Below are 27,724 nucleotides of genomic sequence, written 5' to 3'. Positions count from 1 at the left end.
CCTTTACTCTGATACCCCTAAATAAAATCCAGTGCAACCAATTGCCTTCAGAAGTCGCCTAATTAGTAAATAGAGTCCACTTGTGTGTAATCTAATCTCAGTATAAATACTGCTGTTCTGTGAAGGCCTCAGAGGTTTGTTAGAGAACATTAGTGAACAAACAGCATCATGAAGCCTAAGGAACACACCAGACAGGTCAGGGATAAAGTTGTGGAGATGTTTAAAGCAGGGTTAGGTTATAAAAAAAGATCCCAAGCTTTGAACATCTCACGGAGCACTGTTCAATCCATCATCCGAAAATGGAAAGAGTATGGCACAACTGCAAACCTACCAAGACATGGCCGTCCACCTAAACTGACAGGCCGGGCAAGGAGAGCATTGATCAGAGAAGCAGCCAAGAGGCCCATGGTAACTCTGGAGGAGCTGCAGAGATCCACAGCTCAGGTGGGAGAATCTGTCCACAGGACAACTATTAGTCGTGCACTCCACAAATCGGGCCTTTATGGAAGTGTGTCAAGAAGAATGCCATTGTTGAAAAAAAGCCATAAGAAGTCCCGTTTGCAGTTTGCCACAAGCCATGTGGGGGACACAGCAAACATGTGGAGGAAGGTGCTCTGGTCAGACGAGACCAAAATTGAAGTTTTTGGCCTAAATGCAAAACGCTATGTGTGGCGGAAAACTAACACTGCACATCACCCTGAACACACCATCCCCACTGTGAAACATGGTGGTGGCAGCATCATGCTGTGGGGATGCTTTTCTTCAGCAGGGACAGGGAAGCTGATCAGAGTTGATGGGAAGATGGATGGAGCCAAATACAGGGCAATCTTGGAAGAAAACCTGTTAGAGTCTGCAAAAGACTTGAGACTGGGGCGGAGGTTCACCTTCCAGCAGGACAACGACCCTAAGCATACAGCCAAAGCTACAATGGAATGGTTTAGATCAAAGCATATTCATGTGTTAGAATGGCCCAGTCAAAGTCCAGACCTAAATCCAATTGAGAATCTCTGGCAAGACTTGAAAATTGCTGTTCACAGACGCTCTCCATCCAATCTGACTGAGCTTGAGCTATTTTGCAAAGGAGAATGGGCAAAAATTTCAGTCTCTAGATGTGCAAAGCTGGTAGAGACATACCCCAAAAGACTTGCAGCTGTAATTGCAGCGAAAGGTGGTTCTACAAAGTATTGACTCGGGGGCTGAATACTTTTGCACGCCACACTTTTCAGTTTTTTATTTGTAAAAATATTTGAAAACCATGTATCATTTTCCTTCCACTTCACAATTATGCACCACTTTGTGTTGGTCTATCACATAAAATACATTTACGTTTGTGGTTGTAACGTGACAAAATGTGGAAAAGTTCAAGGGGTATGAAAACTTTTGCAAGACACTGTATATGGAACGAGCTGCCGGGGCAGGTGCTACTGCAACGTTTAAGAAGCATTTAGATAGGTACATGGACCAAATGCAGGCAGATGGGACTAGTGTAAATGGGACATTTTGGATGGTGTGGACAAGTTGGGTCGATGGGCCTGTTTTCACGCTGTATGACTTTATGAGAGGGGCAATGTTTAAAGGAGATGTGTGGGGCACGTTTTACAAACTTGGAATGCAGTGCCAGGAATAATGGTGGAGGCAGATACGATAGTGGCATTTCAGAGGCTTTTGAATATTTGCATTGATATGGAGGGATATGGATTATGTGCAGGCAGATAGGAGTTGGTCTTGGCATCATGTTCGTCATTAACATTGTGGGCCGAAGTATGTTCTATGATTCATTTCCTGCAACAGTTGATACAAAAAGTTGCAGCACCTTTTCGAGTTTAGATACAGCATGGAAACAGGCCCTTCGGCCCACCGAGTCCACGTCAACCATCAATCACCCATTCAAACTAGTTCTAAGTTATCCGACTTTTGCATCCTATGCACTAGGGGCAATTTACAGAGGCCAATTAACCTACAAACTTGCACCTCTTTGGAACTTACCTTTATGAAGGAGATGGGGAGCGATTTGTGTAGTCGGTGAGTGGTGAATCTGTGGAATTCATTACCACAGACGGCTATGGAGGCCAAGTGATTGTGTATTTTTAAGGCAGAGATATGATAGATTCTTGATTAAGAAGGGTGTAAACGGTTATGGGAAGAATGCAGGAGAATGGGGTTGAGAGAGAAAGATAGATCAGCCATTGTTGAATGGCGGAGTAGATTTAATTGGCCGAATGCATGGAAGTTCATGGAATGGAATGGCCAATGGAATGATGAAAGAATGGGTTGACTGGGCTTGTATTCGCTGGAATTTAGAATGATAAGAGGGGATCTTATAGAAACAAGATTCTTAGAGGATTGGACAGGATAGATGCAGGAAAAAAATTCCCAGTTCTGGAGTCTAGAACCAAGGGTTACAGTTTAAGAATAAGGGGTAGGCCATTTAGGACTGAGATGAGGAAAAACTTCTTCACCCAGAGAGCTGTGAATCTGTGGAATTCTCTGCCACAGAAGGCAGTGGAGGCCAATTTACTGGATGTATTCAAGTGAGAGTTAGATTTAGCTCTTAGTGCTAATGGAATCAAGGGATATGGGGAAAAAGCAGGAACGGGATTCTGGTTTGGGATGATCAGTCATGGTCATATTGAATGGCGGTGCTGGCTTGAAGGGCCGAATGGCCTCCTTGAGCACCTATTTTCTATGTTTCTGCTCCTATGGCTTATGTGGAAGGAAATGCGGAGGACCCAGACAAAACCCACGTGATCATAGGGAGGTTGTGCAAATTCCGTAGCCAGGATCGAACCCAGGACACTGGTGCTGTGAAGGAGTGTCTGTAATGTTGTGCCATTGTGCCACCTTCACTCATTGAGTTACTGAATTCGCCAGGTTTGCACTGGATTGAAGCAGAGACCACTATTATGTCTAGAGTCACACAGGCCCTGCCCCCACTGGAAGGATGTCGAGAAGGTGGTAGAAAAACCTTGTGAAGAAACCGCAAAGCAGTTTGCACCTGGCGATAACAGATGCCAGTGCCTCTACTGTAACATGCATTGTTCTAGTGTTTGTTGTTTGTAAGAGCAAATGTTTTCGTGCACAAGGGGCCAGTGGATGGAAGCACATTGTGTTCTGCTTTTTTTTTGAGACATGCAAACATAAAGTGCCTTTTGCATCCCCTTCAGGAAGTCCCGAAACCCATCAGGTTCAGTAAAAAGCAAAAAGAAACGGAGAAACTCAGTAGATCCGACAGTATCTGTGGATGGGACAGAGAGTATTTTGAGTTGGGATGGAGTAACTCAGCGGGTTAAGCAGTATCTCTGGGGAACATGGAGAGGTGATGTTTCAGGGCTATGGGGCAAATGCAGGCAAATTTACTTGCCCACTATGCCATTTGGTCAGCATGGTATGTACAGTGAAAAACTTTTTGTTGCGTGCGAACCAGTCAGCAGAAAGACAATAAATGATTACAATTAAGCCATCCACAGTGTACAGATCTGTTGGAGTAGAGGTTTTAAAGAGTGAAGCGATTGTAATGTAAAGACCAGTTAGCCTGACATCGGTGGTGGGGAAGATGCTGGAGTTAATTATTTAAGAAGCAATAACGGCGCATTTGGATAGCAGTAAAAGGATTGGTCCAAGTCAGCATGGATTTATGAAGGGGAAATCCTGCTTGACTAATCTGAAATGTTTTGAGGATTTGACAAGTAATATAGATGAAGGAAAGCCAGTGGATGTAGTGTATCTGGACTTTAAGAAATCCTTTGATAAGGAGATTAGTGGGCAAAATTAAGCACATGGTACTGGGGCTAGGATATTGACATGGAAAGAGAATTGGTTGGCAGACAGGAAACAAAAAGTAGGAATAAACGGGTCCCTGTCAGTGGCGAGTGGAGTGCCACAAGGCTTGGTGCTGGGGCCGCAACTATTAACAATGTATATTAATGATTTAGATGATGGGATTAAAAGTAACAATAGCAAATTTGCAGATGACACGAAGCTGGGTGGCAGTGTGAACTGCGAAGGGGATGCTAGGAGGTTGCAGGGTGACTTGGACAGGTTGAGTGAGTGGGCAGATGCATGGCAGATGCAGTATAATGTAGATAAATGTGAGGTTATCCACTTTGGCATCATTGTACACTGAAAGTAAACATGCAGGTACAGCAGGCAGTGAAGAAAGCTAATTTGAGAAAGGACATCCTTGCCATTGAGGCAGTGCAGCGTAGGTTCACTAGGCTAATCCTTGGGATGTTGGGACTGTCATATAAGGAAAGATTGGAAAGATTGGGCTTGTATTCACTGGAATTTAGAAGGATGAGAGGGTATCTTATAGAAACATGTAAAATTATAAAAGGACTGGACAAGCTGGATGCAGGAAAAATGTTCCCAATGACGGGGGAGTCTAGAACCAGGGGCCACAGTCCAAGAATAAAGGGGAGGCCATTTAAAACTGAGATAAGAAAAAACTTTTTCACCCAGAGTTGTGAATTTTTGGAATTCTCTGCCACAGTGGGCAGTGGAGGCCAAGTCACTGGATGAATTTAAAAGGGAGTTAGATAGAGCTCTAGGGGCTAGCAGAATCAAGGGATATGGGGAGAAGGCAGGCACGAGTTACTGATTGTGAATGATCAGCCATGGTCACAATGAATGGCGGTGCTGGCTCGAAGGGCCAAATGGCCTCCTCCTGCACCTATATGTTTTTATGTTTCGATGAATGATTGCAGAACCACTTCTGGGACCAGCATGCAGAGAGTCGCCTGTATTGGGGACCATCATAGACTCGCACTTTACGACCAAGACATCTGATTTTTTGTCATAAGGTCATAAATGATAGATACAGAATTAGGCCATTCGGCCAATCAAGTCTACTCGAGCCCATCAAGTCTACTCTGCCATTCAATCATGGCTGATCTATCTCTCCCTCTTAACCCCATTCTCCTGCCTTCTCCCCATACTAATAAAACATCTACAGTGTATTATATTGGGATTTTATGTGATAGACCAACACAAAGTGGCGCATGATTGTGAAGTGGAAGGAAAATGATACACTGAAAAGTGTGGCGTGCAAAAGTATTCAGCCCCCCTGAGTCAATACTTTGTAGAACCACCTTTCGCTGCAATTACAGCTGCAAGTCTTTTGGGGTATGTCTCTACCAGCTTTGCACATCTAGAGACTGAAATTTTTGCCCATTCTTCTTTGCAAAATAGCTCAAGCTCAGTCAGATTGGATGGAGAGCGCCTGTGAACAGCAATTTTCAAGTCTTGCCAGAGATTCCCAATTGGATTTAGGTCTGGACTTTGGCTGGGCCATTCTAACACATGAATATGCTTTGATCTAAACCATTCCATTGTAGCTCTGGCTGTATGTTTAGGGTCGTTGTCCTGCTGGAAGGTGAACCTTCGCCCCAGTCTCAAGTCTTTTGCAGACTAACAGGTTTTCTTCCAAGATTGCCCTGTATTTGGCTCCATCCATCTTCCCATCAACTCTGACCAGCTTCCCTGTCCCTGCTGAAGAAAAGCATCCCCACAGCATGATGCTGCCACCACCATGTTTCACAGTGGGGATGGTGTGTTCAGGGTGATGTGCAGTGTTAGTTTTCCGCCACACATAGCGTTTTGCATTTAGGCCAAAAACTTCAATTTTGGTCTCATCTGACCAGAGCACCTTCCTCCACATGTTTGCTGTGTCCCCCACATGGCTTGTGGCAAACTGCAAACGGGACTTCTTATGGCTTTTTTTCAACAATGGCTTTCTTCTTGCCACTCTTCCATAAATGCCCGATTTGTGGAGTGCACGACTAATAGTTGTCCTGTGGACAGATTCTCCCACCTGAGCTGTGGATCTCTGCAGCTCCTCCAGAGTTACCATGGGCCTCTTGGCTGCTTCTCTGATCAATGCTCCCCTTGTCCGGCCTGTTAGTTTAGGTGGACGGCCATGTCTTGGTAGGTTTGCAGTTGTGCCATACTCTTTCCATTTTCGGATGATGGATTGAACAGTGCTCCGTGAAATGTTCAAAGCTTAGGATATTTTTTTATAACCTAACCCTGCTTTAAACTTCTCCACAACTTTATCCCTGACCTGTCTGGTGTGTTCCTTGGGCTTCATGATGCTGTTTGTTCACTAATGTTCTCTAACAAACTTCTGAGGCCTTCACAGAACAGCTGTATTTATACTGAGATTAGATTACACACAAGTGGACTCTATTTACTAATTAGGTGACTTCTGAAGGCAATTGGTTGCACTGGATTTTATTTAGGGGTATCGGAGTAAAGGGGGCTGAATACTTTTGCACACCACATTTTTCAGTTTTTTATTTGTAAAAAAATTTGAAAACCATGTATCATTTTCCTTCCACTTCACAATCATGTGCCCGGGGAGTGGGTGTTGCGGGAGGGAAGGGAATAATTCAGATATGAACTATTGACTCCATTCATACCTCACGCAGCCTGGGCAAGGCCAGCAGCATAATCAAGGATGAGTCATACCCTGGCCACTCCCTCTTCTCCCCTCTCACATCAGGCAAAAGGTATAGAAGTGTGAAAATGCACACCTCCAGATTCAGGGACAGTTTCTTCCCAGCTGTTGGTCTATCATATAAAATGCCAATAAAATACATTTACGTTTGTGGTTGTAACGTGACAAAATGTGGAAAAGTTCAAGGGGTATGAATACTTTTGCAAGCCACTGTATATATCTCTGCCATAAAAATATCCACTGACTTGGCCTGTAATGGCTGTAGGGAAGAAGCTGTTTCTGAACCTGGATGTTACAGTTTTCAGGCTCCTGTACCTTCTTTTATTATGAATCAGTATCTGCGGTTCCTTGTATCTAGAATTAATTTTTCAAGTATGACAAAAGTTATCAGACCAGCAATGTCAATTCTAGTTTTCTTTTCTCCACATACTTCACCTACGTTTCTTTAGTCAGAGGGTGGTGCATTTGTGGAATTCATTGTCACAGACGGCTGTGGAGGCCAAGTCAATGGAGTTTTCAAGGTGGCGATGGATAGGTTCCTGATTAGTAAAGGTTTCAGGGGTTATGGGGCGGAGGCAGGAGAATGGGGTTGAGAAGGTAAGATGATTGAATGACGGAGTAGACTTGATGGGCCGAATGGACTAATTCTGCTCCGATGACTTAACGAACATGAACTTCCCCGTTGACTATTTCTTGTTTTTGGGACAGACTTTCTTTTCATTTGGCTTTTCATCAAATGCACATTGTTCCTTTTTAACTGTCCTGTTTTGTTTTGTGTGTGTTTTTGAAGCTGCAAATGCTTTCACCAGCTGTTCAGCTCCCTCTCCCTCTCAACTGGCATCGAGACTTTGGTGAATGTGCAGATGGTTTGTGGTCACGGTGGTAGCTAATGTGTTCTGTGGCCTGAGACAGTGGCAGGTGGGGAATCTGCCTGCAAGAACGTTTGCGAGTTACAAGTGGCGTCAGATATGCACTGTGTTTAAGAGGAACTAGAGATGCTGGAAAATCGAAGGTAGACAAAAGTGCTGGAGAAACTCAGGGGGTGCAGCAGCATCTATGTAGCGAAGGAAATAGGCAACGTTTCGGGCCAAAAACCTTCTTCAGACTGATGGAGGGTGGAGAGGGGGGGGGGGGGGGGGGGGGGGGGGCGGGGAGAAGAAAGGAAAAAGGACGAGGAGGAGCCTGATGGCTGAGGGAGAGCTGAGAAGGGGGGGGGGAGACAGCAAGGGCCAGCGGAAATTGGAGAATTCAATGTTTATGCCGCTAGGGTGCAGACTGCCCAAGCGGAATATGAGGTGCTGCTCCTCCATATTCCGGTGGTGCTCACTCTGGCCATGGAGGGGGCCCAGGACAGAGAGGTTGGATTCAGAATGGGAGGGGGAGTTGAAGTGCTGAGCCACCGGGAGGTCAGGTTGGTTAATGCGGACCGAGCGGAGGTGTTCGGCGAAACGATCGCCAAGCCTATGCTTGGTCTCACCGATGTAGATCAGCTGACATCTAGATCAGAGGATGCAATAGATGAGGTTGGAGGAGATGCAGGTGAACCTCTGTCGCACCTGGAACAACTGCTTGGGTCCTTAAATGGAGTCGAGGAGGGAGGTAAAGCGACAGGTTTAGCATCTTTTGCGGTTGCAAGGGAAAGTGCCCGGGGAGTGGGTGGTGCGGGAGGGAAGGGAATAATTCAGATATGAACTATTGACTCCATTCATACCTCACGCAGCCTGGGCAAGGCCAGCAGCATAATCAAGGATGAGTCATACCCTGGCCACTCCCTCTTCTCCCCTCTCACATCAGGCAAAAGGTATAGAAGTGTGAAAATGCACACCTCCAGATTCAGGGACAGTTTCTTCCCAGCTGTTATCAGGCAACTAAATCATCCTACCACAACCAGAGAGCAGTGCTGAACTACAATCTACCTCTTTGATGACTCTCGGACTATCCTTGACTGGACTTTGCTGGCTTTACCTTGCACTAATTGTTATTCTTTATATCTATACACTGTAAATGGCTCGATTGTAATCATGTGTTGTCTTTCTGCTGACTGGATAGTGCGCCACAAAAGCTTTTCACTGTACCTCAGTACACGTGACGATAAACTAAACAATAGCAATGCAATTTATTATTGTGTCAATGCATATTTCACTCAAAATGACCCCCACTACCAAAGTTTGAAATAGTGGAAGATTTATTTCTCTGTTATGAATGAATTGATCGAATGATTAAACTGATTGAATGCCAGAAGAGCCTTAAAGGGCCGAATGGCCTAATTCTGCACCTATGACATACGGACAAGTTTCGGATTCTCAAAACATGGCCGTCAGTTTTAAGAATAGCTTCTTCTCAACAAACATCGGGCTCTTGCATGCGAAGATGGGATAGCATAGAACTAGTGTGAATGGGTGATCAGTGGTTAGCATGGACCCAGAGGGCCGAAGGGCCTGTTTACAAGCTGTATCTCTAAACAAAATGTAAAGATCTTGGTGACTACACTCCCTGGCAGGGAAGCCTCTGTCTAACATTCACCCTCTCATGCCTCCTGGAAATTTAATATGTTTTGTAAAGATTGCCTCTCATTCTTCTGCACTCCTTTGGAAACAGACAACCTATTCAACCTTTCTTCCTGAGACAATCCTTCCATATCCAGAATCATCTTGGCGAACCTTCTCTGATCTGCCTCTGATGATAATGTATATTCCCTCAAAGAGGGGCAACAAAAACTCTTCACAGCAATTAAGAACAGAGCCTCATATTTTGCATGGGGTGCTTACAACCCAGTGGTACGAACTTTAATTTCACATAACTCCTGCATTCCATCCCGTTCCCTTTCTGCCCACCCCCCCTCACCCTAGTTGTCCTAGCAGTTCCACTGTTCATATCCTTGTATCCCTCCCGTTATCACACCTTCCCCAGCCAACAATGGGCCCTTGTGGTCTCCAAGCTTCCTCAGGTCATCTGTTGCCAGCCCTGATCTGTTTGGGCCTTTTCTTACCTCCAGTTTATTCCCTCACCCTGACCTCTACTTTCACTCTAAAGAAGGGTGTAGCCTTGGAACGCCACCTATTATTTTTCACCAAAGATACTGTCTGACTCGCTGAGTTACTCCAGTACTTTGTGTCTATCCATAGTAATCAAGGTGTCTGCTCTTTAGTGTTTGTATGGTTGAAGTAAGAATTCCCTATTATTATCCTCTACAGGTGTATTTTATCCATTATAATAATAGCCAACATTCCTGATTATCTTAAGAGCTTCAAATTCCTAGGGGTTAATATTGCCAATAATCTGTCGTGGCACATTGAAGCAATAGCCAAGAAGGTACACCAATGCTCTCCTTCCTTAGGAGACTGAGGAAATTCGGCATGTCTCCAATGACTCTTACAAACGTCTGTAGATGCACCATAGAAAGCATACTGCTGGTTGAATCACAATCTGCCACAGGCAATGATGGTCCAGTTTTATACGGCCATCATAGAGTCTGTCTTCACCTTCTCCATCATGGTCTGGTTTGGCTCAGCCACCAAGCACGACATCCAGCGCATCGTTCGATCAGCCGGGAAGGTTATTGGCTGCAACCTTCCCCCCCATCAACGAACTGTACACTGCAAGGGCCAGGAAGCGAGCGGGTAAGATCATCTCTGACCACTCTCACCCTGGCCACAAACTCTTTGAAGCACTTCCCTCTGGAAGGCGACTCCGGACTGTCAAAGCCATCACAGCCAGACATAAAAACAGCTTTTTCCCCCCCACAAGCAGTAGCTCTACTCAACAGCCAAAAGTCTGTAGCCTCCTTTTGCTCTGGTATTTTATTTCATTCTTCACGTGATTAAATAATAATGTTTTATTTTTAATAGTCTTCTTGCGAGCAAAGCACCAAGGCAAGTTCCGTGTACGTATACATACATACTTGGCTAATAAAATGTATTCTATTCAACTATGTTTGGGAACAGCTTTGCCGACCACCACAAAAACTTGCAGAGCATTGTGGACATAGCCCAGTCCATCGCACAGACCAGGCTCCCCACCATTGACTCCATCTGCATTTCACGATGCCTTGGAAAAGCAGGCAACATATAAGACTTAAGGGCCAGTCCTACTTGGGTGTTATTTGCGCGGCATGCAGATGGCGCGCGAAGCTTTTGTACATCCCAAAATCCTGGGGCGCCGCGAGCGTCACTGCCTACGTCACCACGCACCATGAGCGCGTAATACGCACCATGCGCGCATCACATGCGTCGTGACGTGTTAATGGTGTCGCGTAAATGACGCCCAAGTGGGACAGGCCCTTTACTCCACCCTGATCATTCCACCTCCTGGGCAGAAGACACGAACGCTTGAAATCGTGCACATGATAGCGTCCAAGCCACGAGACTCTGCTTGCTGGTCCCAGAAGCAGATCTGCAAACATTCATTACAATCGGTCCACGTTTTAAACCTCTCCTCCAACAGCGGCATTTCTTAATCTAACTATGCTCTTCTTAGTCGCCTCTCATAGATATGTCGATTCGCCGACTCCTGGGACCAAAGAGATCCACCGAATGATTCCCTTTATCCTGTATCTGTTCACTGTGGATGGCTCAATTGTAATCGTCTATTGTCTTTCTGCTGACTGGATAGCACGCAACAAAAAAGCTTTTCACTGTACCTCGGTACATGTGACAATAATAAACTAAACTAAACTGAACACCAGACTCAGGAACAGCGTCTTCCCCTCTATTATCAGGCTTCTGAAAGGTCCTTCCATAAGCTAGGGTAATGTCTAACACCTCCACCCCTTTATGGGCATTGCACTTTGATTATTTGTGCCCTTTTTTATAAACCAGCTTCTGCAGTTCCTTGGTACACAAAATTGCTGGAGAAACTCAGCGGGTGCAGCAGCATCTATGGATCTTCCAGCATCTGCAGTTCCTTCTTGAACACTCTGCAGTTCCTTGTGTAGTTTACACTGAAGTCCGACCAGTCTAACATTCCCCGATTACATTTTAACTCTGTGTGCTTTGTTGTACCTTCTCCTCGCTAACAATGAGCTATTCTACATTTTCCTTGATCCACATCTCTTGTGCAGTCTCGTTTTCACACCTTACCCTTCCTTATCTCTGAGTCTCCCTCTCCCCTGACTCTCGGTCTGAAGAAGGGTCTCGACCTGAAACGTCACCCATTCCTCCTCTCCAGAGATATTGCCTGTCTCGCTGAGTTACTCCAGCATTTTGTGTCTATCTGCAGTTCTTTGTTTTTTTTGTTGATATTTTCAACTCGCTATTTGGCTATAAACTTTCCATTCCGAAATGCAAGAGTTCTCTTTTAAATGATTTGAACCAGAACTGGCTTCAATTGACAACAATGATCCTTATTCTGTAAATTTCTCACGAGGATGGTTTGCATTTGGTATAATAAGGAAATGTGAGGATGGAAGTGGAATGCTTAGAACAAATTAAGTTTAATTTTAATTGATATCCGTTCATCAAAAGTATCGTGATGTTGACCTTGGATTTTCTCCACAGCTGTTTCCTGACCTGAATGCTTGCTTGTACTGTATTGTTTGCTTTTGTGAGCTTCTGAACACATTTCTCGACCGAGCATGGTGGTCAGACCGCATTTAGAGTATTGTGAACAGTTTTGGGCCCCATATCTGAGGAAGGATATGCTGTCGCTGGAGTGTGTCCAGGCGAGGTTTATGAGAATGATCCCAGAAATGATTTGGTTAACATATGATGAGAATTTGAAGGCGCTGGGCCTGTATTCGCTGGAGTTTAGAAGGATGAGGGGGGGACCTCATTAAAGCTTACTGAATAGTTAAAGGCCTGGATAGAATGAATGTGGAGAGGATGTTTCCACTAGTGGGAGAGTCTAGGACCAGAGGTCGTAGCCTCAGAATAAAAATACGTGCCTTTAGAAAGGTGATGAGAAGGAATTTCTTTAGCCAGAGGGTGTTGAATCCGTGGAATTCATTGCCACAGACAGCTGTGGAGGCCAAATGATTGGGTACTTTTAAGGCGGAGATTTACAGATTCTTGATTAGTACGGGTGTCAGGGGTTATGGGAAGAAGGCAGGAGAATGGGGTTGGGAGGGAAAGATCGATCAAGCATGAATGAATGGTTGAGTAGCATTGATGGGCCAAATGGCCTAATTCTTCTCCTCGAACATTTGCAGCAGTTTGCATTTGCAACTAATTGAACCTTCACAGTTCAGCCCAGGAACTGGAAGTGCAACCTTTCTATCATGTGTATTTTGTTTCAAGTGAGCCAATAGATTTAGTCATTGAGAATTTATTTTCCCTCCTTAATTCATCTACTGCATTCAATGCTCCCGATGTGGCTAAATAACATGATTAGATGGCGGAGTAGACCTGATGGATAGAATGGCCTAATACTTCTTCTCTAACATGAATGGTAGTAATTCCTCCAGCACTTTGTGTGTTTTGCTCCAGATTATAGCACCTGCAATTCCTTGTATGTACTTGACTTGGAACATATTGGTTTCCCTTGTTTTTGTAGGTCGGGTGATATGTGACTTAATTTGTTCCGGACGGCAGGAGATCGATCTGGCAGTGCAGAGTTCCAAGGAAGCATACACTACTTGGAGCCGCCTCTCGGGGTTGGAAAGAAGCCGCGTTTTACTGGAAGCTGCAAGACTCATAAGGGTAATACAGGGCTCGCATTTAACTTTTTTTTCTCTGTTGTCAGCCGGGCAACCTTTTTAGGTTGCCAAATGACAGTTAAGTGGTCATTTAAAACGGTTTGCATGACGCGTGCGATAATGTGCTCGGCCGAAGTGCGTAGTTACCAGTCGGAATTATGCTCAATGAAGCATTCACATATTATTTCTGCTTCAAATAAAGTCACAAACTAAACATATTCATCAATCAAGACATGATAGATACCACAATGACATGCAGCAAAATTATAATACAGTATTTCAACTCTTGCAATGAATGCAATTTCTATTCTTTCTTTCCACTTCCAAACAAAAATGTGGTTGGATTATTCACCGTATGATCAACCTGTCAATAAATCCTGGACCTTGATAACATATATGCTTAACCATGCACACTACAGATTGATGCAAGCATGTTTTCTGTGAAGGACTGAAAATTATCATGACATGGCCATAGCATGGGTCGTTATTGCTATTGGTACAGAAACACTCTCGCTTCCCATATAATTTATCCACAACAAAATATACAGGTTGCAAGGAAATTTCTAAAGGCAATTTATGATAATAGCTGTTAAAACCGACTATACCCATCTGACAGGTTAAACATTACACTAACTGACAAGAGATGTCCAAAGGACATAACTGCAGCAAATGTTCTCTTGGCAATATGTTTAAAGGTGTCAAAACGCCACATTACCGGACATTCAGATTAGATGTACGTGTTGTGAACAGCAATGAAGATACCCAGTTTGTACGCACCAGATATTTTTTAAATAATTGATAAACGCTGTTTCCATCATTCCCATTTCAGAATGAACGTTAAAATTTCAACTGAAATATCTCCTGACCAAATTTGTGATGTATATGACCAACTAGAAGTAAAACCTGGATAAATCCAACATATAGTTGTGAATGTTGCTCATTAAATAACAGTACTGATACTGCATATTAAGAGCATTGATTTGCCATCAAAATGAATTCTGTAATAACGTGTCAACGGTAGCAGTGACAATCGAACACTGCAGTTTTAATGTTTCACATGTTCACAATTTAATTAATCCATCTTTATGGAATAAAAAAAATACTAACATTGGGAATTAAAACACATTTGATTGCATTCCGTTATCAAACATAGTCAATGTTCGCTCTGAAGACATTTCCAGCGTAGTAGGGTCGGGGGGGGGTGTATGAATCAGTGCGGGGTGGATAGATGGGGGGGTTGAGAAGGCAATCGGTGCTGGATGGATGGATTGATTGAGGCAGGGGTTGGTTGGAGTAGGTAAAATTGTGAGGGGAGAGCGCAGGGGATGTCTGGGGATCTAATGGGGGGATTAGTACAGGATGAATGGGGGGGGATCAATACAGGGTGGGGGGATCACTACAGGATGGATGGGAGGATCACTACAGGATGAATGGGTGGATCACTACAGGATGAATGGGGGGATCAGTACAGGATGAATGGGGGGGATCAGTACAGGATGAATGGGTGGGATCAGTACAGGATGAATGGGGGGGGGGGGATCAGTACAGGATGAATGGGGGGGATCAGTACAGGATGGATCAGGAGATCAGTGCAGGATGAATGGGGGGGGGTCAGTATAGGATGGATGGGGGAGATCAGGGGATGGGAGCACAGGGGATGTCAGTGAGGACTGAATAGAGGTGGGAATGGGGATCAGTGCAGGATGGAGAGGAGGGGTCCCTGGATAAGGGGGTGGAGGGGGGCATACGAGAGAGAGAGGGGGGGGAAGGGGCAATGGAGGTGGGGAGGAAGGAAGGTCAGCGCTCCTCGAACAACACCGGCATCATCGTCCCGCTGCCTTTGCCATCCCTGTCCACCGCCAAGTGCCGCCGCCAAAGGGGAGGCAGTTGGGATCCCCTCGCCACCGCCTCCCCTCCTGCGCCAGCCAACAGGAAGGTGCGGGGCCGAGCGGTGCAGGTACTTCAGACGGCAGAAGGGGGCCTCCCCCTTCCTCCCTCCTCCCGGCCTCGGCGTGCGGGAGGGTTTGTTTTGAAAGCGGTTATCGCCGTTGGCGTAGTGGCACTCAGCGGCCGCTATGAGGGCAGGTGGGGTGAGGGGGAGGCGGAGTCGCCGCTGCTGCTGCTGTGCGGGGCCCATCATTCACTCTGACCCTCCGTCACCCCGCACTATGGCCGTCGCCGCCGCCGACCGGAAACATCACTTATTCCTTTTCTCCAGAGATGCTGCCTGACCCGCTGAGTTACTCCAGTTTTTTGTGTCTATCTTCAGTATAAACCAGTATCTGCAGTGTCAAGCCGGGCAAAATGACTGGGATTTTAGGTTGCCCGTCGGGACTTTATGTAGCCATTGGCACCTGGGCAACCGTTAATTTCGAGCCCTTTAATAGTGATGTACCTTTAGGAAGGAGGTGGGGAGGAATTTCTTTAGTCGGTGGTGAATCTGTGGAATTCATTGTCACAGAAGGCTGTGGAGGCCATGTTAATGGATATTTCTAAGGCAGGGATAGATGATTCTTGATTAGTATGGGTGTCAGAGGTTACGGGGAGAAGGCAGGAGAATGGGATTGAGAGGGAAAGATAGATCAGTCCTAATTGAATGGTGGAGTAGACTCAATGGGCCGAATTGCCTAATTCTGCTCCTGGAACATATGTACATGAACTATATAGCAGATTTTGATTATAGTGGACCGAGGCTCCCGTTGTACCCCCCCTCCACCAGTTACCCAACGAGCTGGCACCTCATGGCAGAAGTGAGCGGAGAGAATGAACAGCATGAAGGTGGCGTGAATACCAGGGCCCGTCCCATGTGGGGCCGGTGAGGGAGTCTATGGCTTCCCAGCCTGTGAACTTCCCCGGGTTTCACCCCACCCCCCCCCCCCCCCCCCCATCCGTCCCCAGATAAAGTGTTTCTTCCCTCCCGGCCTGGGATTAAACTAGTTAATATTTACCCCCCCTCACTCGGTTATAGTAGTCAATTGTCAATAGCAGACACCATCAGCCACCCTTGTGATCTGTTATACTGTATACGTGGACCTGCATGGATAGGACTGGATGGTATTTTTAGTTTAGTTGAGTTTATTGTCACGTGACCCGAGGTACAGTGAAAAGCTTTTGTTGCGTGCTAACCAGTCAGCGGAAAGACCGTTGAGCGGGAAGCTCAGTCCGTCTTAACCTACCTGATCTCCCGGCGCCTCAGCACTTCAACTCCCCCTCCCCTTCCCATTCCCAATCTGACCTTTCTGTCCTGGGCCTCCTCCATTGTCAGAGTGAGGCCCAGCGCAAATTGGAGGAACAGCACCTCATATTTTGCTTGGGTAGTTTACACCCCAGCGGTATGAAGATTGATTTCTCTAACTTTCTCTCTCCATCCCCTCCCCCTTCCCAGTTCTCCCACCAGTCTTACTGTCTCTGCCTACATTCTATCTTTGTCCCTCCCCTGACATCAATCTCGACCCGAAATGTCGCCCATTCCTTCTCTCCAGAGATGCTGCCTGATCCCCTGAGTTACTCCAGCAGTTTGTGTTTACCAGCGGAAAGACAATACATGATCACAATCGAGCCATCGGCAGTGAATAAATACATGATAAAGGAATAACGTTCATGTTGTTAGTTAGTACTATGCAGAGTGTTGGAACTGTATCTCTGTACTGGTGACAGTAATAACCAATAACTCATGGTTAAGTGACTGTATTGAGTTGGCAACACAGTTCATTGACGTAATTGAACTGGAACCCGCAGATACAGCTGTGATTTCTTTCTCACGATCCAAGCTTTTGAGTGCTTGCACTGTGTCCCACAGTTGTAAAACTTGGCTGTTTGACAGATTGGTCGCAGTACAGGCTGAGGTTTGGCCCGTTTAGTCCAAAGATAGACCACTCCTGCTAAATGCTGACATGTAGTACGCAATGGAACGGAACGTGGGCCTTTTTTTCATCTATTTCCGTAACCGGACCCGACCCGACTCGCAGTGTAATCAACGTTGCAGGGGAACAGTTTGTGTTAATAAATTAAAATTCTGAAAATGAGGAGAAGATTTTTACCAAATAACTTTTATTTTTACGAGGATGTTTCCGTAACCAGCTTCTGTCTCCGCACTATTATCCTATGGGATCTTTGGTGCGGAGACGGAAGCCGGTTACGGAAATGGGACCTTAAATTACCCATGAATCTGCCCATGACCGTATTACGTCTTTTTCGTCGAGTGGACCATCTTGCTCGCTATAGGATCTTTGGTTTAGTCTGCGCTTGCTCTTTGTAAGGATAAAGTCTAACAACATGGAAACAGGCCCTCGTGTCCATGCCGACCGGGATGTCTGGTAAAAGCCAGTCCCACTGGACTGCACTGGGCCGTATCCCTCCAAGCCTTTCCTAACCATGTACCACTCCCCAAATGTATTTTCTGTGTTGTTGTCAGCTGATATGCAGCTGCTTTTCAATCTCTACTCTTCCATATGGAAACAGCCCACTGAGTCCATATACAAGAGTCGCCAAGTCTTGGCACAATTTCACAGTCCCAGCTGTAACTGGCCTCAAAGGCCCATTGCAGCCGTCACCTCCATCCGGTCGACCCTCTCCTCTCCCGTCCACTCTCAGCCTTCGTGCCCCGGGGGAGCCCCCCGCAGCCGACCTTGCCCATGTGAAAGGTAAGACCCCCGTCTCCCGGTTCATCCTCCCATCCCTTGTCCAGCGTCCGCCCCCGTCGCCGACTCCCTCCGCCTCCTCTCCGGTTGCCGGTGTTGGGGGAGGAGCAGGGGCCGGGCTCAGCGGCTTCCCCCTCCCGGTTCCACGGCGGGCGAGACAGGCCGTGTGACCGCAGCTCAGTTTGCACATGCTCCCTGTGACTGTAAACATCTACCTCATTCTCCCACTCCCACGGATACTCTGGTGCCCTCCTCCAAAGACGTGCAGGTTTGTGGGTTGATTAGCTTCTGTAACTTGCCCCAAATGTGTAGGACGCGGAACTGGGATAACATAGAACTAGAGTGAATGGGTAATCGCTGGTCAGCACGGACACGGTGGGCCGAAGGGCCTGTTTCCATACAGAATTTCTAAACTGAACCTCCATAAGATCATCCCTCAGCCTCCTGCACTCCAAGGAATAAAGTCCTAGCTTGCCAACCTTTCCCTGAACATCAGGCCCTCAAACCCTGGCAAACATCCTCGTAAACTATCTCTGCACTCTTTCCACCTTAATGGGTAATTTCCACCTTTAGTTTAGTTTAGAGATACAGCATGGAAACAAGCCCTTCGGCCCACCAAGTCCATACTGACTAGCAATCACTAGTTCTTTCCGTCACACTAGGGGCAATTTACAGAAGCCAATTAACCTACAAACCTGCACGTCTTTGGAATGTGGGAAGGAAACCGGAGTACCCGGAGAAAACCCACGCGGCCACAGGGAAAACGTACAAACTCCATACAGACAGCACCCGCAGTCAGGATCGAACCCGGGTCTCTGGCGCTGTGAGGCAGCAACTCTACCGCTGCGACAACGGATCTAAGGCTCGGATTATCTCTGGACATCCCCAGTTGAGGATTAGCGCTTGAAGATTTGGAGGAGAAGCAGGGGGGAACTAATCCAAATGATCAAGTATGTCTGAAGAAGGGTCTCAACCCGAAACGTCACCCATTCCTTCTCTCCAGAGATGCTGCCTGTCCCGCTGAGTTACTCCAGCATTTTGTGTCCATCTTTGGTTTAAACCAGCATCTGCAGTTCCTTCATACACATGACTTGAAGTATTAGCTTGTGAGAGTTTTTTTTTGGCTGTTCTCAGTGAACCTGTAAATAAGGGTTTCGTCTGCTGAGGAAAATACCCTGTAGGGATTTGCCGTTGGTTTCTAAGCAACGTAATCGTGGTTGCAGAAGTGTTTGTGAAGAAGAGAATAGAACTATGTGACATTTGGTATGTTTCATGGACCCTCTGGATTCCCCAGACAATGTAATTCCCAGCTGCTTCCCGGTATCCCAATTGTTCGCTGGCTAAGCGGGAATTGTAAAGTTTGATGAAAATAGTATATCTCAGTGAAGGTGGGTTATTTTCACACAGCCATCGTTTAAGTAGCACGTTCTTGCCAGCGGGCTGTTTTTCACATCTGATGATAAATATTCTCTCTCCTCCCACACCTAACGCACAAGATTATTCTCTGTTAAAAAAACAAAAACACGCAAAAAACAAGCCAGGCTTCAAGCGAACGTCAGACCAATCAGCATCTGTGGAGAGAGGTGAGAGATTGATGAGCAGGAAAGAACTGCAGATGCTGGTTTACACCGAAGATAGACACAAAGTGCTGGAGTAACTCAGCGGGTCAGGCAGCATTATACAGACCATGCCTCAACTACCTCCTCTGGCAGGGGTCTGAAGAAGGGTTTCGGCCCGAAACGTTGCCTATTTCCTTCGCACCATAGATGCTGCTGCACCCGCTGAGTTTCTCCAGCTTTTTTGTGTACCTACCTCCTCTGAGAGCTCGTTCCATAAACCCAACATCCTTTAGTTTTGTTTAGTTTAGGCTGGGTGGAAACAGGCCCTTCGGCCCACCGAGTCTGTGCCGACCAGCGATCCCCGCACACTAACACTATCCTGCACACACTAGGGACAATCTTACAACTGTACCAAGCTAATTAACCTAAAATCCAGTACGTCTTTGGAGAGCGGGAGGAAACTGGAGATCCCGGAGAAAAACCCACGCAGTTCACGGAGGGAACGTATAAACTCCGTACAGACAGTGCACGTAGTCGGGAGCAAACCCGGGTCTCTGGTTCTGTAAGGCAGCAACTCTGCCACTGTGTCACCGTGCTGCCCTCTGAGTGAAAAAGATGCCCTTCAGTTTTCTATTAATTCTTTGCTCTCACCTTAAATCTATGTCATACAGCACTGAAGCAGTCCCTTCGTTTGGCCCATATCTCTCTACACCTTTCCTATCCATGCACCTGAGTGTCTTTTAAATGTTGTTACTGTTTCTGCATTTTCCGAAGAAGGGTCTCGACCCGATACGTCTCCCGCTCCTTCTCTCCAGAGATGCTGCCTGTCCCGCTGAGTGCTCCAGCATTTTGTGTCCTCCTCCTGTGGCAGCTCATACAATGTGCATCCACACAGACAGGTACCTGAGGTCAGCATCGAACTAGGGTCTCTGGCCCTGTGAGACAGCAGCTCCACCAGCTAAACAAACGTTTAAAACATCTTAAAAGAAGGAACTGCAGATGCTGGTTTACACCAAAGATGGACACAAAATGCTGGAGTTACTCGAGGGTCAGGCAGCATCTCTGGAGAAAAGAAATAGGTGATGTTTCGGGTCGAGACCCTGCCTCAGGCAGGATCTACCAGATAAAAACATTTGAACAGTTACATGGATAGGGAAGGCTTAGAGCAGGGCTGTCAAACACATTTAAACTAATTTTAGGTCAAATTGCGACTTCATGCGCGTCGGATTGCGCCTCGCATACGTGAACACCACGGACAACTGCAGCCCGCTCTGGCATCGGGGAAATCATCCCACCGGCCAGGTCGGACCCCTTCGTGGGCCGCGAGTTTGACACCCCTGGTTTAGAGGGATATAGACCAAACGCAGACAAATGGGATTAGTTTAGATGGGCCATCTTCGTTGGCATGGATGACTTGGGCCGAAGGGCCTGTTTTGTATTGTGTGAGTCTCTGTTAACGAAATGTGAAGTAAAAATGGTTTATATTGCAAACCAAAGAAATGTTTGTGTTATATTGAAACAGGAACAGAAGGAAGATATAGCCATTGTGGAATCGATCAATACTGGCAAGCCCATTACTGAGTCCAGGATGGATGTGGACTCTGCGTGGCAGGCGGTGGAGTATTATGCTGGGGTTGCTGGAACACTAGCAGGTAGGAACCAGCGTGCACATCCGGGAAAAGAAGCTACAAGCTTTTTAAGACGCTTGCAATAGAAGAGTGTGTTGGAAGGAACTGCAGATACTGGTTTATACCGAAGATAGACACAAAATGCAAAGGCAGCATCTTTGGAGAGAAGGAATGGGTGACGTTTTGGGTTGAGACTCTTCCTCAGACTTCAGAAGAAACTCCCAGTCCTTTCTGAAGCTCAGGCTCTCTCTCCCATTCCCATCGTTCCGATATCGGTGGCTGTGATCTCAACTGGATGCATTCCCACTTTTATCTCTCGAACGTTCTCATGGACGTAGCCCAGACCATCACACAACCATCCTCCCTTCCATTGATTCCATCTACATTCCACGCTGCCTGGGCAAGGCCAGCAGCATAATCAAGGACCAGTCTCACCCCGGTCACTCCCTCCTCCCCTCTCCCATCAGGCAAGGGGTACAGAGGTGTGAAAACGCACACCTCCAGATTCAGGGGGACGGGACCAAGAGAGAGGGAAAGCAAAGGTTACTTGTAGTTGGAGAAATCCACATTCATACCACTGGATAGACACAAAAACCCTTTGTTCTGGAACCACATTCACCATTTTATATCCACCCCCCCCCCCCCCTGCTCAGGGTAATCTTTCTCAGACCATCTATCATGCAAAGTTCCCTCAACAATTTTCTCTCTCTGGTGAAACAAGAAACTCTAGATACTGGGACCCCGAGCAAAGCACAGAGTGCTGGAGGAACTCAGTGGGTCGGGCAGGGCAGCATCTGTGGAGGAGGGAATGGACAGGTGACGTTGCGGGTCGGGACCCTTCTTCAGCCCAGGAGAAGATTGTCTCCCTCCTCCTCTCACCAAAGCTTTGACTATCTTGTGTAACGTTTGTGTCAAATTATGTGAAGCTCCTTTGGGTATTTTAACGCATCAGTTTCTATAGAATTGCGAGTTGTTTTTCGTCTCATTTGTTGACAGTTTTGATCTGTTTTCCATTACTTCTGCTCAGTGCATCTTTTTGTGAATTCGCGCCAGCGGAAAAGCCTCTGCTGTTGTGCCATTTTTTACCACAAGGTGGCACCAAAGACTCCATCCCATCAGCACATAAAACCATACAGCTGGGAAACAGGCCCTTCGGCCCATCTTGTGCATGCTGTCCACATTGCCATTCTGGGCTGGTCGGAATGTGCGAAAGGGAGAATAAATGTTGATGTCTTATTTCCTTCATATTGAAATCTGTTCGGTAAACTGGACCCCTTCAAAATGGTGATTGAAATGTAATAATAGATATCTAGACCGATTCACTCAGGTGAAGACATTAATTTTTGCTTGCATAAATGACTAATAATCAGTCCTGTAGCAGAGATTATTCATTCCTTGACTGATAACGACGGGTCTCACTCTTGTGCTGATTCACACGGCGCAAACGTTGACCATGGCGTCACCCTTGTGAATTAGGTTTATTATTGTCACGTGTACCGAGGTACAGTGTAAAGCTTTGCAATCAGATCAGATAATACCCGACGTAAATACAACCAAGCCAAACTCAAGTACAATAGCTAGAGCAATGGGGAAGATACAGAGTGCAGAATATAGTTCTCAGCATTGAAACGCACCAGTTCCAGAGACAAAGTCCAATGTCCACAATGGGGTAGAGGTGAATCGGACAGTACCCTAGCTTATGGAAGGACTGTTCAGAAGCCTGATAACAGAGGGGAAGAAGCGGTTCCTGAGTCTGGTGGTGCGCACTTTCAAGCTTCTGTACCTTCTGGAGTGGGGAGAAGAAGGAATGACCGGGGAGGGACAAGTCTTTGATTGTGTAGGTTGCTTTTCAGAGGCAGTGTGAAGTTTAGATAGATCAATGGTGGAGATTCTGGTCTGTGTGATGGATTGGGTTAGATCTACAACTCTCTGGGCAGCTCAGTGACACAGCTGGTAAAGCTGCTGCTTCGCAGCACCAGACAGCAGGGTTCGATCCTGACTACGGGTGCTGCCTGTATGGAGTTTGTACGTTCTCCCTGTGACCTGTGTGGGTTTTCTCCGGGTGCTCTGTTTCCTCCCACACTCCAAAGACGTGCAGGTTTGTAGGTTAATTGCGCTCTGTAAATTGTCCCTGGTGTACGTCAAAGTGTGCGGTTGATTAATAGTCAGTGGGCGAAGAGACTATTTCCACGCTCCGTCTCTAAATTGAAACTCTTCAATTTCTTGTGGTATTGGGCAGAGCTGTTCCTAAACCAATCTGTAATGCATCCCGACAATATGCTTTCTATGAGTTATAGTAATAAGTGGCCAGACCAGTTTAGTTTAGTTTATTGTTACGTTTTCCGAGGTACAGTGAAAAGCTCTTTATTGCGAGCTAACCAGTCAGCGGAAATACTATACATGATTACAATCAAGCCGCCCAGTGTACAGCTACAGGATAAAGGGAATAATGTTTTAGTGCAAGATATTGTGAGGATCTCCAATGAGGTAGACGGGAGGTCAAGACCACTCTAGTTGGTGAGAGGATGGTTCAGTTGCCTGATAACAGCTGGGAAGAAACTGTCCCTGAATCGTGCCAAGATGGTGACCAACCCAGCAACTATATGTGTGCTAGCCACAGAAGCAGATCTACAAACTCCTATTACAATCGCTCCACCCTCCTAAATCACTATTCCGACAGCAGCATTTCTTTCTTCAACTATGATCTTAAACTCCTCTCAGATCTGTACCCTCGGTCTATCCTTGATCGGACTTTACCTTGCGCAAAACATTATTCCCTTACCATGTACCTATACACTGTAAATGGGTCAATTGTAATCATGTGTTGTCTTTCCCGGGATGGCGGGACTGTCATATGCTGAGAGAATCGAGCGGCTGGGCTTGTACACTCTGGAGTTTAGAAGGATGAGAGGGATTCTCATTGAAACATATAAGATTGTTAAGGGTTTGGACACGCTAGAGGCAGGAAACATGTTCCCGATGTTGGGGGAGTCCTGAACCAGGGGCCACACAGTTTAAGAATAAGGGGTAAGCCATTTAGAACTGAGGCGAGGAAACACATTTTCTCACATTTTCTCACAGAGAGTGGTGAGTCTGTGGAATTCTCTGCCTCAGAGGGCGGTGGGGGCCGGTTCTCTGGATGCTTTCAAGAGAGAACTAGATAGGGCTCTTAAAAATAGCGGAGTCGGGGGATATGGGGAGAAGGCAGGAACGGGGTACTGATTGGGAATGATCAGCCATGATCACATTGAATGGCGGTGCTGGCTCGAAGGGCCGAATGGCCTACTCCTGCATCTATTGTCTATTGTCTTTCTGTTGACTGGATAGCACGCAATACAAGCTTTTCACTGTACCTCGGTACACGTGACAATAAACTAATCTGTAATCTGGAGGTACAGAGGCCAGCTCATTTAATGACTTGTTTTATTGCATGTTTTCCACATCTGTCTCTTCATTCGCATGCACAGGCCAGCACATCCAGCTGTCCGGAGGGTCGTTTGCCTACACGAGGAGGGAGCCGCTGGGCGTGTGCGTGGGGATCGGGGCGTGGAATTACCCCTTCCAGATCGCCTGCTGGAAGTCAGCCCCTGCCCTGGCTTGCGGTGAGAACATACACCCTCTCTCTATCTATCTTGCCAATTCACCCTGAAGGTTGTCTCGCAGCTGATCCCTGTGGAACGCTCCTGAATTCCTGAGGAGCACGGCAATAGGTCCTTCATCCCAATCATCCTCAATGTCTTCAACAAATGAACAAACACTAAAACTACCAGACTCGTCGATTATCTCTCTGGATGGGAACTATCCATTCCATTTAATATCGTGGAAAACATCAATTATTTCCCTACCCTTACTAAACTGTAGAGATTTATTTCTCAAATTCGAAACACACACTTAACCTTCGCCACAAAACTGAGAAGCAGCACAGTGGCGCAGCGGTAGAGTTGCTGCCTCACAGCACCAGAGACCCGGGTTCCATCCTGTCTGTACGGAGTTTGTACCTCCTTCCTGTTGCCACATAAGTTTCTTTCAGTTTCCTCACACATCCCAAAGACATACAGCTCAGTAGGTTAATTGGCTTCCGTAACTTGTCCCTAGTGTGTAGGATAGAACTAGTGTAAGGGTGATCGCTGGTCGGCGCGGGCTGGGTGGGCCGAAGGGCCTGTTTCCGTGCTGTATCTCTGAACTAAACTAAATTCCTGTCATCTCTTCTTGTACTTTGACCCGTGCAGTCAGACAAATCTATTCTGCACACAACATATTCGTTCTATTTAAGCTTTTCTCTCTTTATTCAAACTAAGAGTAACTAATGGAATGTCTCAATGACCCATTATTGGCACTCAATGGAGTCACAAACCGTGCAGGTTTGTAGTTGAATTGGCATCTGTAAATTGTCCCCAGTGTATAGGATTGAACTAGTGTACAAAGATGTGTTTTAAGAAGGAACTGCAGATGCTGGAAAATCGAAGGTACACAAAAATGCTGGAGAAACTCAGCGGGTGCAGCAGCATCTATGGAGCGAAGGAAATAGGCAACGTTTCGGGCCGAAACCCTTCTTCAGAGATCGCTGGTCGGCACGGACTTGGTGGGCTAAAGGGCCTGTTTCCATGCTAAATCTCTAAACTAAACTAAAAGTGACTGTCCTTCATCAAGTTAACGCTATCTCTGGATGTTATGTTTACACAAAGTGGAAAGAAGTACATTATTTTTATTCGGAGACAATAAAGTATTCATTCATTCATACAATCATTATACTTTTGTACTTATGTATGATTGTGCTTATCTGTATTGAAGTGTGAAAATGATTGTATGTGAAACAAAGAATTTCACTGTACCTAGGTGCATAGGTCAATGCACTCATCATCGTCAAGTATTCTGAAGCTTGTATGTGTTGTCCCTCCAGGAAACGCCATGGTTTTCAAGCCTTCGCCCCTGACCCCTCTGACGGCAGTGATGTTGGCTGAGATCTACTCTCAGGCTGGGGCCCCCAAAGGCCTGTTCAACGTGGTGCAAGGCTCCGTGGAGACGGGGAATCTCCTGTGTACAAGCAAGGGTGTGGCCAAAATCTCCTTCACTGGCAGTGTGCCAACTGGCATCAAGGTACAGCCTGATCGCGATGATAGTTTAGTTCAGAGATACAGTGCGGAAACAGGCCCTTCGGCCCACCGAGCAGCGCTTCCACACACACACACACTACCCTACACACACACACACAAACACACACACTAGGGTCAGTTTACATTTATACCAAGCCAATTGGTACCTGCAAACCTGTACGTCTTTGGAGTGTGGGAAGAAACCGAAGATTTTGGAGAAAAGCCACGTGGTCACGGGGAGAACGTACAAACTCCCTAGGTTCAGCAACAGTGACCAGGGTTGAACTTGGGTCTCTGGTGCTGTAAGGCAGCAACTTTACCGCTGCGCCACCCTAGATAGTGTTTGAGTTTGAGTTTATTATCACGTGTACCGAAGTACAGTGAAAAGCTTTTGTTGCGTGCGTATGCCCCTGTCCCACTTAGGAAACCTGAATGGAAACCTCTGGAGACTTTGCGCCCCACCCAAGGTTTCCATGCGGTTCCCGGAGGTTTTTGTCAGTCTCCCAACCTGCTTCCACTACCTGCAACCTCCGGGAACCGCACGGAAACCTTGGGTGGGGCGCAAAGTCTCCAGAGGTTTCCATTCAGGTTTCCTAAGTGGGACAGGGGCACAACTGACCAGTCAGTCGACCCGAAATGTCACCTATTCCTCTTCTCCAGAGATGCTGCCTGAACCGCTGTTACTCCATCGTTTTGTGTCTATCTTCAGTGGAAATACAACACATGATTACAGTCAAGCCATCCACAGTGTACACATACATGGTAAAGGGAATAGCGTTTAGTGCAAGGTAAAGCCAGTAAAATCCGATCATAGATGGTCAGAGGGTCTCCAATGAACTAGATAGTAGCTTAGCACTGCTCTCTGGTTGTGGTAAGATGGTTCGGTTGCCTGATAGCAGCTGGGAAGAAACTGTCCCCGAGTCAGGAGGTGTGCATTTTCACACTTCAATACCTTTTGCCCGATGGGAGAGGAGAGAAGAGGGAGTGGCCAGGGTGCGACTAGTCATTGATTATGAGGTGTTAGAGTCATACAGCACGGAAACAGGCCCTTCGGCCCAGCATGCCCATGCCAACCAAGATGGACCCACCTGGCCATGCGTGGCCCATATCCCACCAAACCTTTCCTATCTGTGTACCTGTCCAAGCGTCCTTTCAATACATGCCTCATCTACCTCCTCTGGCAACTTGTTCCATACACCCACCACCCTCTTTTGTGAAAAGGTTGCCACTTCCTATTAAATCTTTCCCAGCTCACATTAAACTAATGTCGTCTAGTTTTTGAATATAATATAACTACTAATGTTAATTCTCTTCAAATATAACACTTACGCAGTAGGATGCGATTCTTTGGAAAATTGCAGGATTAAAATGAATATCTTTAGTTTAGAGGTACAGTGTGGAAACAGGCCCTTCGGCCCATCCAATCCACGTCGACCAGGTATTCCCACACACTAACACAATCCTACACACACTAGGGACAAATTACAATTATACCAAGTCAATGACCCTACAACCCTGCACGTTTTTTGGAGTATGGGAGGAAACCAAAGATCTCAAAGTAAACCTTTGCGGTCACGGGGAGAACGTACAAACTCCGTACAGGCAATCAACTGATGTAAGGATCAAACCCGGGTCTCTGGCGCTGTAAGGCAGTAGCTCTACCGCTGCGCCACCGTGCTGCCCTCTCATTAAAGATGTTACAAGCCTTGCAGATGAACG

At 46.5% G+C, this 27,724-nt stretch overlaps 1 protein-coding gene across 1 annotated transcript in view; it reads left to right on the top strand.

Annotated features, from left to right (window-relative positions):
• The window catches only part of aldh9a1 (aldehyde dehydrogenase 9 family member A1), a 44,167-nt gene that overhangs the window by 3,155 nt on the left and 13,288 nt on the right, over positions 1–27,724 (top strand). Inside the window, exons 2-5 of the mRNA XM_033028031.1 lie at positions 12,944–13,089; positions 20,807–20,936; positions 24,380–24,514; positions 25,813–26,009. Coding sequence (XP_032883922.1) covers positions 12,944–13,089; positions 20,807–20,936; positions 24,380–24,514; positions 25,813–26,009 — 608 coding nt within the window. The remainder of the gene's footprint in view (positions 1–12,943; positions 13,090–20,806; positions 20,937–24,379; positions 24,515–25,812; positions 26,010–27,724) is intronic.

Source organism: Amblyraja radiata, chromosome 10 (assembly GCF_010909765.2).
Source record: "Amblyraja radiata isolate CabotCenter1 chromosome 10, sAmbRad1.1.pri, whole genome shotgun sequence".
NCBI lineage: Eukaryota > Metazoa > Chordata > Chondrichthyes > Rajiformes > Rajidae > Amblyraja > Amblyraja radiata.
Note: the sequence above shows the minus strand (reverse complement) of the source record. Positions and strands in the feature narration are given on the sequence as shown.